The 13,267-nt window shown below is 34.9% G+C and overlaps 1 protein-coding gene across 3 annotated transcripts in view; it reads left to right on the top strand.

Annotated features, from left to right (window-relative positions):
* The window catches only part of LOC120525123 (eukaryotic translation initiation factor 4E type 2-like), a 42,585-nt gene that overhangs the window by 21,122 nt on the left and 8,196 nt on the right, over positions 1-13,267 (top strand). For all 3 annotated transcript variants that reach the window (XM_039747163.1, XM_039747160.1, XM_039747162.1), the window contains exons 2-3: positions 131-230; positions 1,063-1,197. In XM_039747163.1, coding sequence (XP_039603097.1) covers positions 131-230; positions 1,063-1,197 — 235 coding nt within the window. The remainder of the gene's footprint in view (positions 1-130; positions 231-1,062; positions 1,198-13,267) is intronic.

The following is a 13,267-nucleotide window of genomic DNA, read 5'->3' as shown; positions in this document are numbered from 1 at the left end:
ATTTTTCCACAATTTTGAATATTTAACATTGTGAGTTGTTCCATTATGTGAATGAGAAAGCCAATTTGTATATATTGATCTAATGGAAAAGTTAGTACTTTGGCATATTTACTGTGGCATTTTGTTTCAGCTTAAAAGATGATGATAGTGGTGATCATGATGACCCTACTCCACAAAAAGAGACAGAGAAATGTGAGAAGGAGAGTATTCAGAATAACGGCAAGAGAAAGGTACTCAGTTTTCTTTTTTTCTAATTTTTATTTCTTTCATTCCTGAATACATTTAAACTGGAAGAGTGTGTATTTTTTTTCCTTAATTTGATTTGAACCAGCCTAATATAATCAAATGTGGTATTAAAACTAAAGTTGCTTATCATGTGCAGAATACTAAATGCCAGTTACCTAGTAGTAAAATAGCTATGCATAAAATGTATAAGTATTGGAAACTGCAATTGTAAATCTTTCATTTTATAAACGATGAGAGACTTGCATTTCAGATAGCATTGACAAAAGGGTCAGTAGTTAATAAAACACATTTGCTTTTTTACCATAAAACATTATAGAAATATACCCGGGAAACAGTAGGAACTTCAAGCAGTTTACCAAAAAAAAAAAGATCTAGTAAAGTGGCTTTTTGTGAATGTGTCTCTCAAATGCTTACTTTTATGGCAATATGGATTGATTCAGTCTTCATGTAATTAATTCACTCTGAATACTGTAGCTTGGCATCTTGGGTTATTAACCCTAATATTCATTAATTCTTTCTTAGGAAGAGCATGTTTAATTGACTTTTTTATACTAACTCCTGCCTCCTTAGACAAAGGAACAGTCTAAAATAATTGATGCAGTTTAGAAACTGTAACCTGGATGTGTCTGCTTTTTAATGATGATAAATAATAACAAAATAATTATAATTCAAATCAAGTTTTAGTATGTTTGGTTCAAATCTTTAAGCTTAAATTACTATAGTTTCTTAATGTTTTGAATTTTGTTATACTTCCTTTTATTCTGCCTCAGAATGCCTTTAATTTTAGTGTTTTTTTTTTTTTCTCTCTCTCTACAGACAGTAACGCCAGGAGTTGGAGAACATCCTCTACAGTACAATTACACCTTCTGGTATTCCCGTCGTACTCCTAGTCGGCCTGCCAACACTCAGAGCTATGAGCAGAACATCAAACAAATTGGCACTGTTGCATCTGTATGTTTTAATTTATTTTTAGGTTGCATTCCATCCCAACACTACTGTGTGACTGAAGTTAAAATTAATTCAACATTAAAATATGTTGATGTTTAATAAGGTGTTTGACAAAACGCCCATGGACCATGTGGCATGAAATACTCCTTAACAGATCTTCTTGTTGGTGATTTATTAGTAGTCACCTTTATCAGTATGCAGCAACAAGTCATATAATATTCTCAAATATGCATAATGCAGTTCAGGGTTGCAGGCACCCAGTCTGCCCTGGCAGTAGTAGGTGCAATATATGAAACAGCCTTGGACAGGATGGCAGTTCATCACAGGACCCTTTCACATGTACAGTTATACTGTCGCTGTTACTCACACAGGGCCAGTTTGTAATCCCCAATTAACCTAAAACACATTAAAACACTGTTTGTTCTGATACATCTTACAAAGCCTTAAAACTGTTTTCTTTAACTTTTTATTTAAAGGAAATTCTATATTCATTTATAAATGTTACATAACAAGCATTTGTTGGTAATAACTTTTCAAAAATAGTAATCTTCCAAGGGAAACTTCTGGCGGGATCATGTTTTAAGAGTAAAATGTTACTTTACAAAATCTTTGAAGTTTTAAGATGAATGTTAGATATGCTTTATTTGTCCCTAATGTGAAGTTTAAAACTTCATGTGTAAAGTATGGAACAAATATGTAAGCACCTCATATGCTATACTTGAATATAGCTGTACAAGCTATAGTGAGAAAAAGACATTTTACCATTTATGGCCCATCGATTATTTATATATTGTTTCAATAATAGACAATTAAAGTTACTTCAAGGCATCATTTGAAACCAGTATTTTCTTGATTGCTGACCTCATTTTTTAATATAAGAGCCCACTTTTAATACGTACTGTACTAGAGGATTTTTGTCCTTTGTAGAAACAATCCCCAAATGACACCAGTATGCATAAATTGCAAGTAAATCAATTAACTGCAAACATGAAGGTACGGTAATAACTGCAAATACATAATGGAAGCACCCTCTACGTTGAGTTGCTGCAGTAATTGTTTTAATAGGTCTGTCCTTGCTTAGCACTCTCGACTGTTAGTAGTCTTAAAATAATTTACAGCTACTATTTTTGTTGCAATATAGTATAAGATGTGCCTTAAGAATCTTTCTATATTAGTTATGTTACCAGTTCCTTGGCTGTAACTGAATATCCAGAACCACTTGGCAAAATGTTGAATACTTTTTTTGTTCCCAGTTGCTTTTTCACATGGAAAAGTAACATAAAAGGAGACAAACTTACTCCACTTAATTTTAATTTTTTTTTTTAATTAGCTCAGCTTGTTGAAAATTATTCCTTTCCGTCCCAATTCACTTTATCCTAGTCCTTCTATTTCTATGTGTTTGAAATGCTTTCTATGATGGCAAAAAAAAAACACAGAAAAAACTCAGTTTTCTGCATTATTACAGTACTTCTCATTCCTCATTGTAAGCTAAACAGTTCAAACTTCTAACGATAGCGTTCACGCCCCATGTTATAGTATGACATATCAATTTTCTGTATAGAGCAGAAAATGCTGGAAATGGTCACATATTTATCAAAAACATTCTGCATTTTCACTGATTCAGTCAAATACTGAATGTGCCATTTTTTGCTGTTTTCAGCTGAATATTTTGTCCAAAAATGCAGTGCATCCCAAGTCTGTATTTATTCTATGTAGCTTTCCTTATATTCTTTCAAAGATACACCAGTATGACAGGTTACTGACTAGTGCAATTTGTAGGATGCATAGTAATTAGCTTACATGTTTTATAGTGGGTTTTACTAGTGCTGCAGCAGTCAGTTTGCCAATAACTACAGTAGATTGATTTTTGCTCAATCTGCTCGTAAATAGCAGATTGACTCTCTAATGGTTTCCTGAAATAAAAATAAGGTCCACTTGGATGTCCATTTTTGGTAAATTTACTTGTAACAGAATACAGCAATGTATGGAAATACGTGCCAAATAAGTGCCATAGTTGTTTTGATTTCTCAGGATACAATAATGTGCATAGTTTGTACAAATTAGAACAATAAACTGTAACTCAAATGTTTACAAACATTTAAGAGTGTAAATGTTGGACAGTTTGTGGGGAAAACTCTCCTTCCTTAAAGTGGAGTTCTGCCTTGTTTTATTTATTCACAGTGTTACTTCTATTTGATATTGTAATGTATGGTATTACTTCACCAATAAATGAAACATGCTTCGGAGACTTTTCCATGCAGGTTTCAGAACCTTTGCTTCAGGGATATTCCCATAGAATGTTGAAGAATGTATTGTGCTCTGAGCCTAGGAGTTTGCCAAACTATGGCAAAAAATAAACTTCCATCTGAAGGAATACATATTGACCACTACTAAATGAAAGCAGTTTCTGGGCATTTTCAGAAACAACATAAAGGTTATGGACATATCAGTATTTAATTATGTACTCAAAGGTTTTAGATTTATTATTATTGTCCTAGAGATTAAGCAGAGAATGCTTCAAAATTGATGCACTGTGCTTCATTATAAAGGAGAAGTTGCTTTTGAATCTTGTCCTTCTGTATTCCTTGGTTGGGTAGGCGAGTGGCATGTGAACCTTTCTTTGCATTTAGATGCCTTTTGTATACTGTGGATAGTACTAATGTAACAGCATACTTAAAGGCAAACTTCAGATATCTAAGATCAATTACTTGCATATGCAGTGTCTTGTTTAAAATTAAGTTAAAACATGGGACACCACATACTGTAGTGATGGGTTTTTAGATATTTTTTATACTGTAGAAATGTTTAGTTCATTATGTCTTTTACTGCCTTCATTATGTCTTTTACTGCCTTCATGGAAAAGATGAATACTAGCATTTAGAACATGCATTTCCCTTATACACAGTTTGTGCAGGGTTGGCACGGTGGCGCAGCGGTTGCGCTGCTGCCTTACAATTAGGAGACCTGGGTTCGCTTCCTGGGTCCTCCCTGTGTGGAGTTTGCATGTTCTCCCTGTGTCTGTGTGGGTTTCCTCCAGGCGCTCCGCTTTCCTCCCACAGTCCAAAGACATGCAGGTTAGGTGGATTGGCGATTCTAAATTGGCCCTAATGTGTGCTTGGTGTGTGTGTGTCCTGCGGTGGGTTGGCACCCTGCCCGTGATTGGTCCCTGCCTTGTGCCCTGTGTTGGCTGGGATTGACTCCAGCAGACGCCCGTGACCCAGTGTTCGGATTCAGTGGGTTGGAAAATCGATGGATGGATGGACAGATTGTACAGTACCTACCTCATGTCTGTTTGGTTATGTAATATCTTTTCCAGATAACCTTTTAGTCTGTTCTTGTGCTTTAAAATAGGAACGAAAAGTACCTGGGTCCAAATGTTAAAAACAAAACCCTTAAGATGTAACAGACATTCACTTTGAAGCAGTGAAGGTTTTGATTCAGGAAGTTGTGCCTTACATATGACAATTAAACTGGAAGTAATATATTTTATCACCAATTCTTATACTGTGGATACATTTCCTATTTGCTTGTCTACCTGCATTTGGCCTACTGTCTGAATCACAGACATATTCCACCACTCAAGAAATTATATATATATATATATATATATATATATATATATATATATATATATATATATATATATATATATATATATATATATATATATATATATATATATATATATATATATATATATATATATATATATATATATATATACACATATATATATACTAGCAGAATACCCTTGCTTCTTGAAAGTAGTGTTTTAAAGAAGGTACGAAAAAGAAAAGGAAAAATTTTAAAAATAACGTAACATGATTGTTAATGTAATTGTTTTGTCATTGATATGAGTGTTGTTCTCATGTACGAAAAAGAAAAGGAAAAATTTTAAAAATAACGTAACATGATTGTTAATGTAATTGTTTTGTCATTGATATGAGTGTTGTTCTCATATCTATCTATCTATCTATCTATCTCTCTCTCTCTCTCTCTCTCTATTATATATATATATATATATATATATATATATATATATATATATATATATATATATATATATATATATATAAACTGCTCAAAAAATTAAAGGAACACTTTGAAAACACTTCAGATCTCAATGGGAAAAAGAAATCCTCCTGGATATCTATACTGATATAGACTGGGTAATGTGTTAGGAGCGAAAGGATGCCACATCGTTTGATGGAAATGAAAATGATCAACCTACAGAGCCCTGAATTCAAAGACGCCCCAAAAATCAGAGTGAAAACATTATGTGGCAGGCTAGTCCATTTTGCCAAAATTTAATTGCAGCAACTCAAAATTGTATGCAGCACTTTGTATGGCCCCTGTGTTCTTGTATACATGCCTGACAACATCGGTGCATGCTTCTAATGAGATGACAGATGGTGTTGTGGGGATCTCCTCCCAGATCTGGACCAGGGCATCACTGAGCTCCTGGACAGTCTGAGGTGCAACCTGGTGGCATTGGATGGACCAAAACATAATGTCCCAGAGGTGTTCTATTGGATTTAGGTCAGGAAAGTGTGGTGGCCAGTCAATGGTATCAATTCCTTCATCCTCCAGGAACTGCCTGCATACTCTCACCACATGAGGCCAGGAATTGTCGTGCACCAGGAGCCACTGTACCAGCATAGGGTCTGACAATGGGTCCAAGGATTTCATCCTGATACCTAATGGCAGTCAAGGTGCCTTTGTCAAGCCTGTAGCGGTCTGTGTGACCCTCCATGGATATGCCTCCCCAGACAATCATTAACCCACCACCAAACTGCTCATGCTGAATGATGTTACAGGCAGCATAATGTTCTCCATGGCTTCTCCAGACCCTTTCACTTCTGTCACGTGCTCAGGGTGAACCTGCTCTCATCTGTAAAAAGCACAGGGCACCAGTAGAGCATCTGCCAATTCTGGTATTCTATGGCGAATGCCAATCGAGCTGCATGCTGCTGGGCAGTGAGCTCAGGGCCCATTAGAGGACATGGGGCCCTTGGGTCACCCTCATGAAGTCTTTCTGGTTGTTTGGTCAGAGACATTCACACCAGTGGCCTGCTGGAGGTCATTTTGTAGGGCTCTGGCAGTGCTCATCCTGTTTCTCCTTGCCCAAAGGAGCAGATACTGGTCCTGCTGATGGGTTATGGACCTTCTATGGCCCTCTCCAGCTCTCCTAGAGTAACTGCTTGTCTCCTAGAATCTCCTCCATGCCCTTGAGACTGTGCAGGGAGACACAGCAAACCTTCTGGCAATGACACGTATTGATGTGCCATCCTGGAGAAGTTGGACTACCTGTGCAACCTCTGTAGGGTCCAGGTATCGCCTCATGCTACCAGTAGTGACACTGACTGTAGCCAAATGCAAAACTAGTGAAGAAACAGTCAGAAAAGATGAGGAGGGAAAAATGTCAGTGGCCTCCACCTGTTAAACCATTCCTGTTTTGGGGGTCATCTCATTGTTGCCCCTCTAGTGCATCTGTTGTTAATTTCATTAACACCACAGCAGCTGAAACTGATTAACAACCCCTCTGCTACTTAACTGACCAGATTAATATCCCATAAGTTTCATTGACTTTATGCTATACTCTGATTAAAAAGTGTTCCTTTAATTCTTTTGAGCAGTATATATACCTCTATCTATCTATCTATCTATATATATCTCTATCTATCTATATATATATATATATATAGAATCCACGATGAATTCTACTGTGTATCAGAAGGTGCTTGAAGAACATGTGAGACCATCAGAATACCAGATTGGCAAGTCAAAGGAGAATCCCATTGAGATAGTGTGTTAAAGAAGGTATGACCGAAAGAAAAGGAAAAATTTTAAAACTAACGTAACATGATTGTTAATGTAATTGTTTTGTCATTGATATGAGTGTTGTTCTCATATCTATCTATATATATATTTATCTATCTATCTATATATATATATATATATATATATATATATATATATATATATATATATATATATATATATATATATATATATATACCAGCAGCGGAGAAGTAGTGTGTTAAAGAAGGAAAGAAGGAAAGGAAACATTTTAAAAATAATGTAACATGATTGTCAAAGTAATTGTTTTGTGTATTTGGCGGCAGCGTCACAAAGTTGTTTTCGGTAGCTGCATCAGAAAATGTACCACGACGTCTGACACGCGTCCTTTTTACTGTTTTCTCACAGCTTGGATTGCTGCTGTCATATATATACACACACACACACACATACATACATACATACATATACACACACACACACACACACAAATTATATACATGTGTGTATGTATGTATGTATATGTGTGTGTGTGTATATATATATATATATATACATACATACTTGTGTATATGTTTGTATGTGTCTATATGTGTGTGTATAGGTTTGGTCACTGAGTGCAAGGGAAAAATAATAAATTATAGTCTATAAGTTATTAAACAGTAAAACATTAACGTTTTAAGAAGTACAGGTACATTGAAATTACATTTTCTATGTGAACATTCAAATTTGTGCCTCTGGTAATGTGCCTTACCGGCATTTAAAGAAAATTAGTTTTGTGTCCTCTGCAGTGTTAAGAGAGAAAGGCTTTGGTTTGGGATAAAAGGAAAAAGGTGTAAAGAAAGGAAAGTTGCCTTTTCTTTTATATAGTATAGCAAAATACCAGGTCGCAGCTTAAGAAGCAATGAAAAGAAAAGGAAACATTTTGAAAATAACGTAACCTGATTGTCAATGTAATTGTTTTGTCACTGTTGTGAGTGTTGAGTGTTGTTGATATATATATATATATATATATATATATATATATATATATATATATATATATATATATATATATTTACACACACACATAAACATATATATACAGTATATATATATATATACATACACACACACATATATAAGCATATATATACATATACATACATATCTACATATATACACACACAGCTATTTCAGATCAGTGCAATACGCTGTTTGTTAAAACGGTTGACTCCAGCTCTTACGTGCAATAACAAATCAAATCATTCAGTTGTCTTTGCTCATATGTCATTTTAGAGCTGGACGCCTGGCATCTTTTTTTGGCCACAAGTTCGTTTCTGTTTGGTGTGAGGTTCTGTGTTGTGGAGATTCTCAGGATGGATTGCAGGTGCTCATCAGTGAGCAATCAATCAATCAACATTTATTTATATAGCACATATTCATACAAAAAAAAATGTAGCTCAAAGTGCTTTACAAAATGAATAGAGTAATAGAAGACACAATAAAAGATAAACATAAGTCAACATTAATTAACATAGAATAAGAGTAAGGTCCGATGGCCAGGGTGGACAGAAAAACAAAAAACTCCAAAGCTGGAGAAAAAATAAAATCTGTAGGGGTTCCAGACCAAGAGACCGCCCAGTCCCCTCTGGGCATTCTACCTAACATAAATCATCATATTTTCATGGAAGGACCTGATGATGATGGTCACGTAGACTTCTGGCTTTCAGTCCATCATTGTTGGAGCATCATGATGCTTTGAGTAGGTGGTGGTGGCGCAGGCCGCCACCACAAAGAAACCGGAAAAAGAAACAGAAGAGAGAGTAGGGGTCAGTACGGATTTTAGAGCCACCATGAATAGTTATTATGAAGAATTGAACATACAGAGTATCAGGATTATGTTAAAGTGAAGTTATAAAAGGCCATGTTAAAGTAATGTGTTTTCAGCAGTGTTTTAAATTGCTCTACTGTATTTGCCTGGCGAATTCCTATTGGCAGGCTATTCCAGATTTTAGGTGCATAGCAGCAGAAGGCCGCCTCACCACTTCTTTTAAGTTTAGCTTTTGGAATTATAAGGAGACACTCATTTGAAGATCTAAGGTTACGATTTGGAATATAACGTGTCAGGCATTCCGATATATAAGATGGAGCGAGATTATTTAAGGCTTTATAAACCATAAGCAGTATTTTAAAGTCAATCCTGAATGACACAGGCAACCAGTGTAGTGACATCAAAACTGGAGAAATGTGTTCGGATTTTCTTTTCCCAGTTAGGATTCTAGCAGCTGCATTCTGCACTCGTTGCAAATGATTTATGTCTTTTTTGGGTAGTCCTGAGAGGAGTGCGTTACAGTAATCTAGTCTACTGAAAACAAAAGCGTGAATTAATTTCTCAGCATCTTTCAATGATATAAGAGGTCTAACTTTAGCTATGTTTCTTAAATGAAAAAATGCTGTCCTAGTGGTCTGATGAATATGCGATTTAAAATTCAGATTACAGTCAACGGTTACCCCTAAATTTTTACTTCCGTCTTAACTTTTAATCCTAGTGCATTAAGTTTATTTCTGATAACCTCGCTGAATCCATTATTGCCAATTACCAAAATTTCAGTTTTCTCTTTATTTAGTTTGAGAAAATTACTATTCATCCATTCAGAAATACCAGTAAGACATTGTGTTAGTGTATCGAAAGAGTCGGAGTCATCAGGTGCTATAGATAAGTACAGCTGTGTGTCATCAGCATAGCTGTGGTAGCTCACATTGTAACCTGAGATAATCTGACCTAACGGAAGCATATAGATTGAGAATAACAGCGGACCCAGGATAGAGCCTTGTGGAACACCATATCGGATATCATGTGTCTTTGAGATTTGATTACCACAACTCACAAAGAATTTTCTCCCTGCCAGGTAGGATTCAAACCAATTTAAGACACTGCCAGAGAGGCCCACCCATTGACTAAGGCGATTTCTAAGAATATTATGATCAATGGTGTCAAATGCAGCACTCAGATCTAAGAGGATGAGAACAGATAAATGGCCTCTGTCTGCATTTACCCGTAAGTCATTTACTACTTTAACAAGTGCAGTTTCTGTACTGTGATTTGTTCTGAAGCCTGACTGAAAAGTATCAAGAATAGCATGTTTATTTAGGTGGTCATTTAACTGCATAATGACTGCCTTCTCTAAATTTTACTTAAGAAGGGCAGGTTAGAAATGGGTCTAAAATTTTCAAAGGCAGAGGGGTCAAGATTATGTTTCTTAAGAAGGGGTTTAACTACAGCAGTCTTAAGACAGTCTGGAAAGACCCCCGTATCTAATGACGAATTTACTATGTCCAGAATATTGTCAATTAGAACGCCTGATATTTCTTTGAAAAACCTGGTTGGTATTGGGTCAAGGACGCAGGTGGAGGATTTCAGTTGAGAGATTATACTATGTAATTCAGGTAAATCTATCCTGGTGAAAGCATTTAATTTGTTTATAACGGAGTACCGGGGCTTTGGAGGTTCTGCAGTGTTCGGGAGATATACTATGTTATCTCTAATATCATTAATTTTTTGAGTGAAAAATACAGCAATGTTCTCACAGGTTTCACTGGAAGTATTCTGGGGCATTCCTTTGTGTTCCCTGGGTTTAACAGACGGTCAATTGTTGAAAATAAGACTCTGGGATTACTAGCATTGTTATTTATAATATTAGAGAAATAGCAGCGCCTCTCAAGACGGACAGTGTTATTGCCAGTGAGGCGACTCCTGTGTGCTGTTTTGTTAGTCTTTATCACTGAGAAGAGCTTCTCACACAGATATGTGCTACCAAACATGCACAAGGTTCGAGCCGCATGTAGAAGGACTTTTTTTGTTCTTCAAAGTCACCAAAGCGCCGTGCAAACTCAGTGCGCAATAACTGTAGCTTCGCAATAACTTGCAGCATCATAAGATAGACTTGATTAACGCGGTGAGTGTTCGGCAAGGCAGCTGAAGCGCTGCATTATGGGATCTGTAGTTTATTGTGTTACCAGCGCTTCATATACCCGGGCTTTAATAACAATAATACAGTATATAAAATGATCTCAGGCGGATATAATTACACGCCGGGCGGATGTGGCCCATGCCCTTGAGTTTGACACATATGGACTAAATAGAACTTGAAAAGATATATTTTTTCAAATGTGATCGCGCAATTCAGATAGAGTTGACGCGCACTACAGCCTGCATGCCTCCCCTCGCTCTTACTTTTTTACAGTTCATCTAATGAATACACTGAGTATGGCTTTACCAAAACAATCATTGATGGCGAATAAAGTATCCATTATTCGAGTATGTAGAGCGGGATATATATATATACATATATATATACCCAGCGTATCGCAGGAGAAGTAGTGTGTTAAAAAGGTAGAAAAAGAAAAGGGAACATTTTAAAAATAACGTAACATGACTTTCAATATACAGTATTTGTTTTGTGAGTGTTACTGAGTGTTGCTGTCATCAAGGATTTGATTATCATTATTTCTTTCAATCAGGTTCAGATTTGTAGGATGTGTTGTGTTCAAGTTACATTCCGTGTTTGTCAATCGTTGTAAAGATGACAGGTTTCATTCATCGATTCGTTTCTTACTGCATCAATAAACAGCTTGTCTTCTTCTTTATCTGAGACCTGACACACTGCATGCACGGGTTTTTTTTACAAGGTCTTCCTTTAGCGGGACATTGACTTTTTCCACCGTGTGCTTTGTTTCCACAGTAGCTGCATTTATGAATATGCTTATCAGACGCTTCATATTTTTTGCTGCCTTTTCAATTGTGTAATTCGGTTTTTGTTCAGCGCTCTTTGGAACTGTTGCTTTTTATCTGTGCACTGTGTCAGTTCACGTGAGCCACTCGGTGTACTTGCATCGAAGGTTCCCAGCTGTGCTGGTGCCATCTCGTGCTATGTCCATAGCTTTATTTAATGTTACCTTAGTCCTGGCACTTAAAACTTTCTCTCGCAGTTTCGCTGAGTTTGTGCCAAACACCACGCTGACCATCTCATCTTCCTCTGCATAAGCACAGTCCTTAACCCGTGAATATTTAGTGGGAGTTTGCTATTGGATTGCCGCTGACGGACAGCCTTATATGGGCAGGCACTAAATTACACACGCCAGCGGCAGCCTGTCTATGAACTTAATTTAAAGTGTAGGTTTACATGCGTGCTTTGTTTCCGAAGTAGCAGAACTCATGAATATGGTTGTATATGTCACTCGCTCACTTCTTATTGTTTCGCTGCCTTCTCAATTATATAATGCATGTTTTCTTGAGTGCTTTTTGAGCTCTTCCTGGTTTTCTATGTACTGCGTGATAACGTGGGAGGCGTGATGATGTCACACGAAACTCCGCCCCCCACGGCGTTGAAGCTCATCTCCATTACAGTAAATGGAGAAAACTGCTTCCAGTTATGACCATTACGCGTAGAATTTCGATATAAAACCTGCCCAACTTTTGTAAGGAAGCTGTAAGGAATGAACCTGCCAAATTTCAGCCTTCCACCCACGGAAGTTGGAGAATTAGTGATGAGTGAGTGAGTGAGTGAGGGCTTTGCCTTTTATTAGTATATATATATATATATATATGTATGTATGTATGTATGTATATATATATATATATATATATGTATATGTATGTATATGTATGTATATGTATGTATATATATATGTATATATATATGTATATATATATATATATATATATATATATATATATATATATATATATATATATATATATATATATATATATATATATATATATATATATATATATGTATATATATATATATATATATATATATATATATATATATATATATATATATATATATATATATATATATATATATATATATATATATATATATATATATATATATATATATATATATATATATATATATATATATATATATATATATATATATATATATATATATATATATATATATATATATATATATATATATATATATATATATATATATATATATATATGTATGTATATATATATATATATATATATATATATATATATATATATATATATATATATATATATATATATATATATATATATATATATATGTATATATATATATATATATATATATATATATATGTATATGTATATATGTATATATATATATATATATATATATATGTATATATATATGTGTATATATATGTATGTGTATATGTATATATGTGTATATGTGTGTATATATATGTATATATGTATATATATATATGTATATATATATGTATA

Source organism: Polypterus senegalus, chromosome 3 (genome assembly GCF_016835505.1).
Source record: "Polypterus senegalus isolate Bchr_013 chromosome 3, ASM1683550v1, whole genome shotgun sequence".
NCBI lineage: Eukaryota > Metazoa > Chordata > Cladistia > Polypteriformes > Polypteridae > Polypterus > Polypterus senegalus.
The sequence above is the reverse complement of the archived record's forward strand: the minus strand, read 5'-3'. Positions and strand labels throughout refer to the sequence as shown.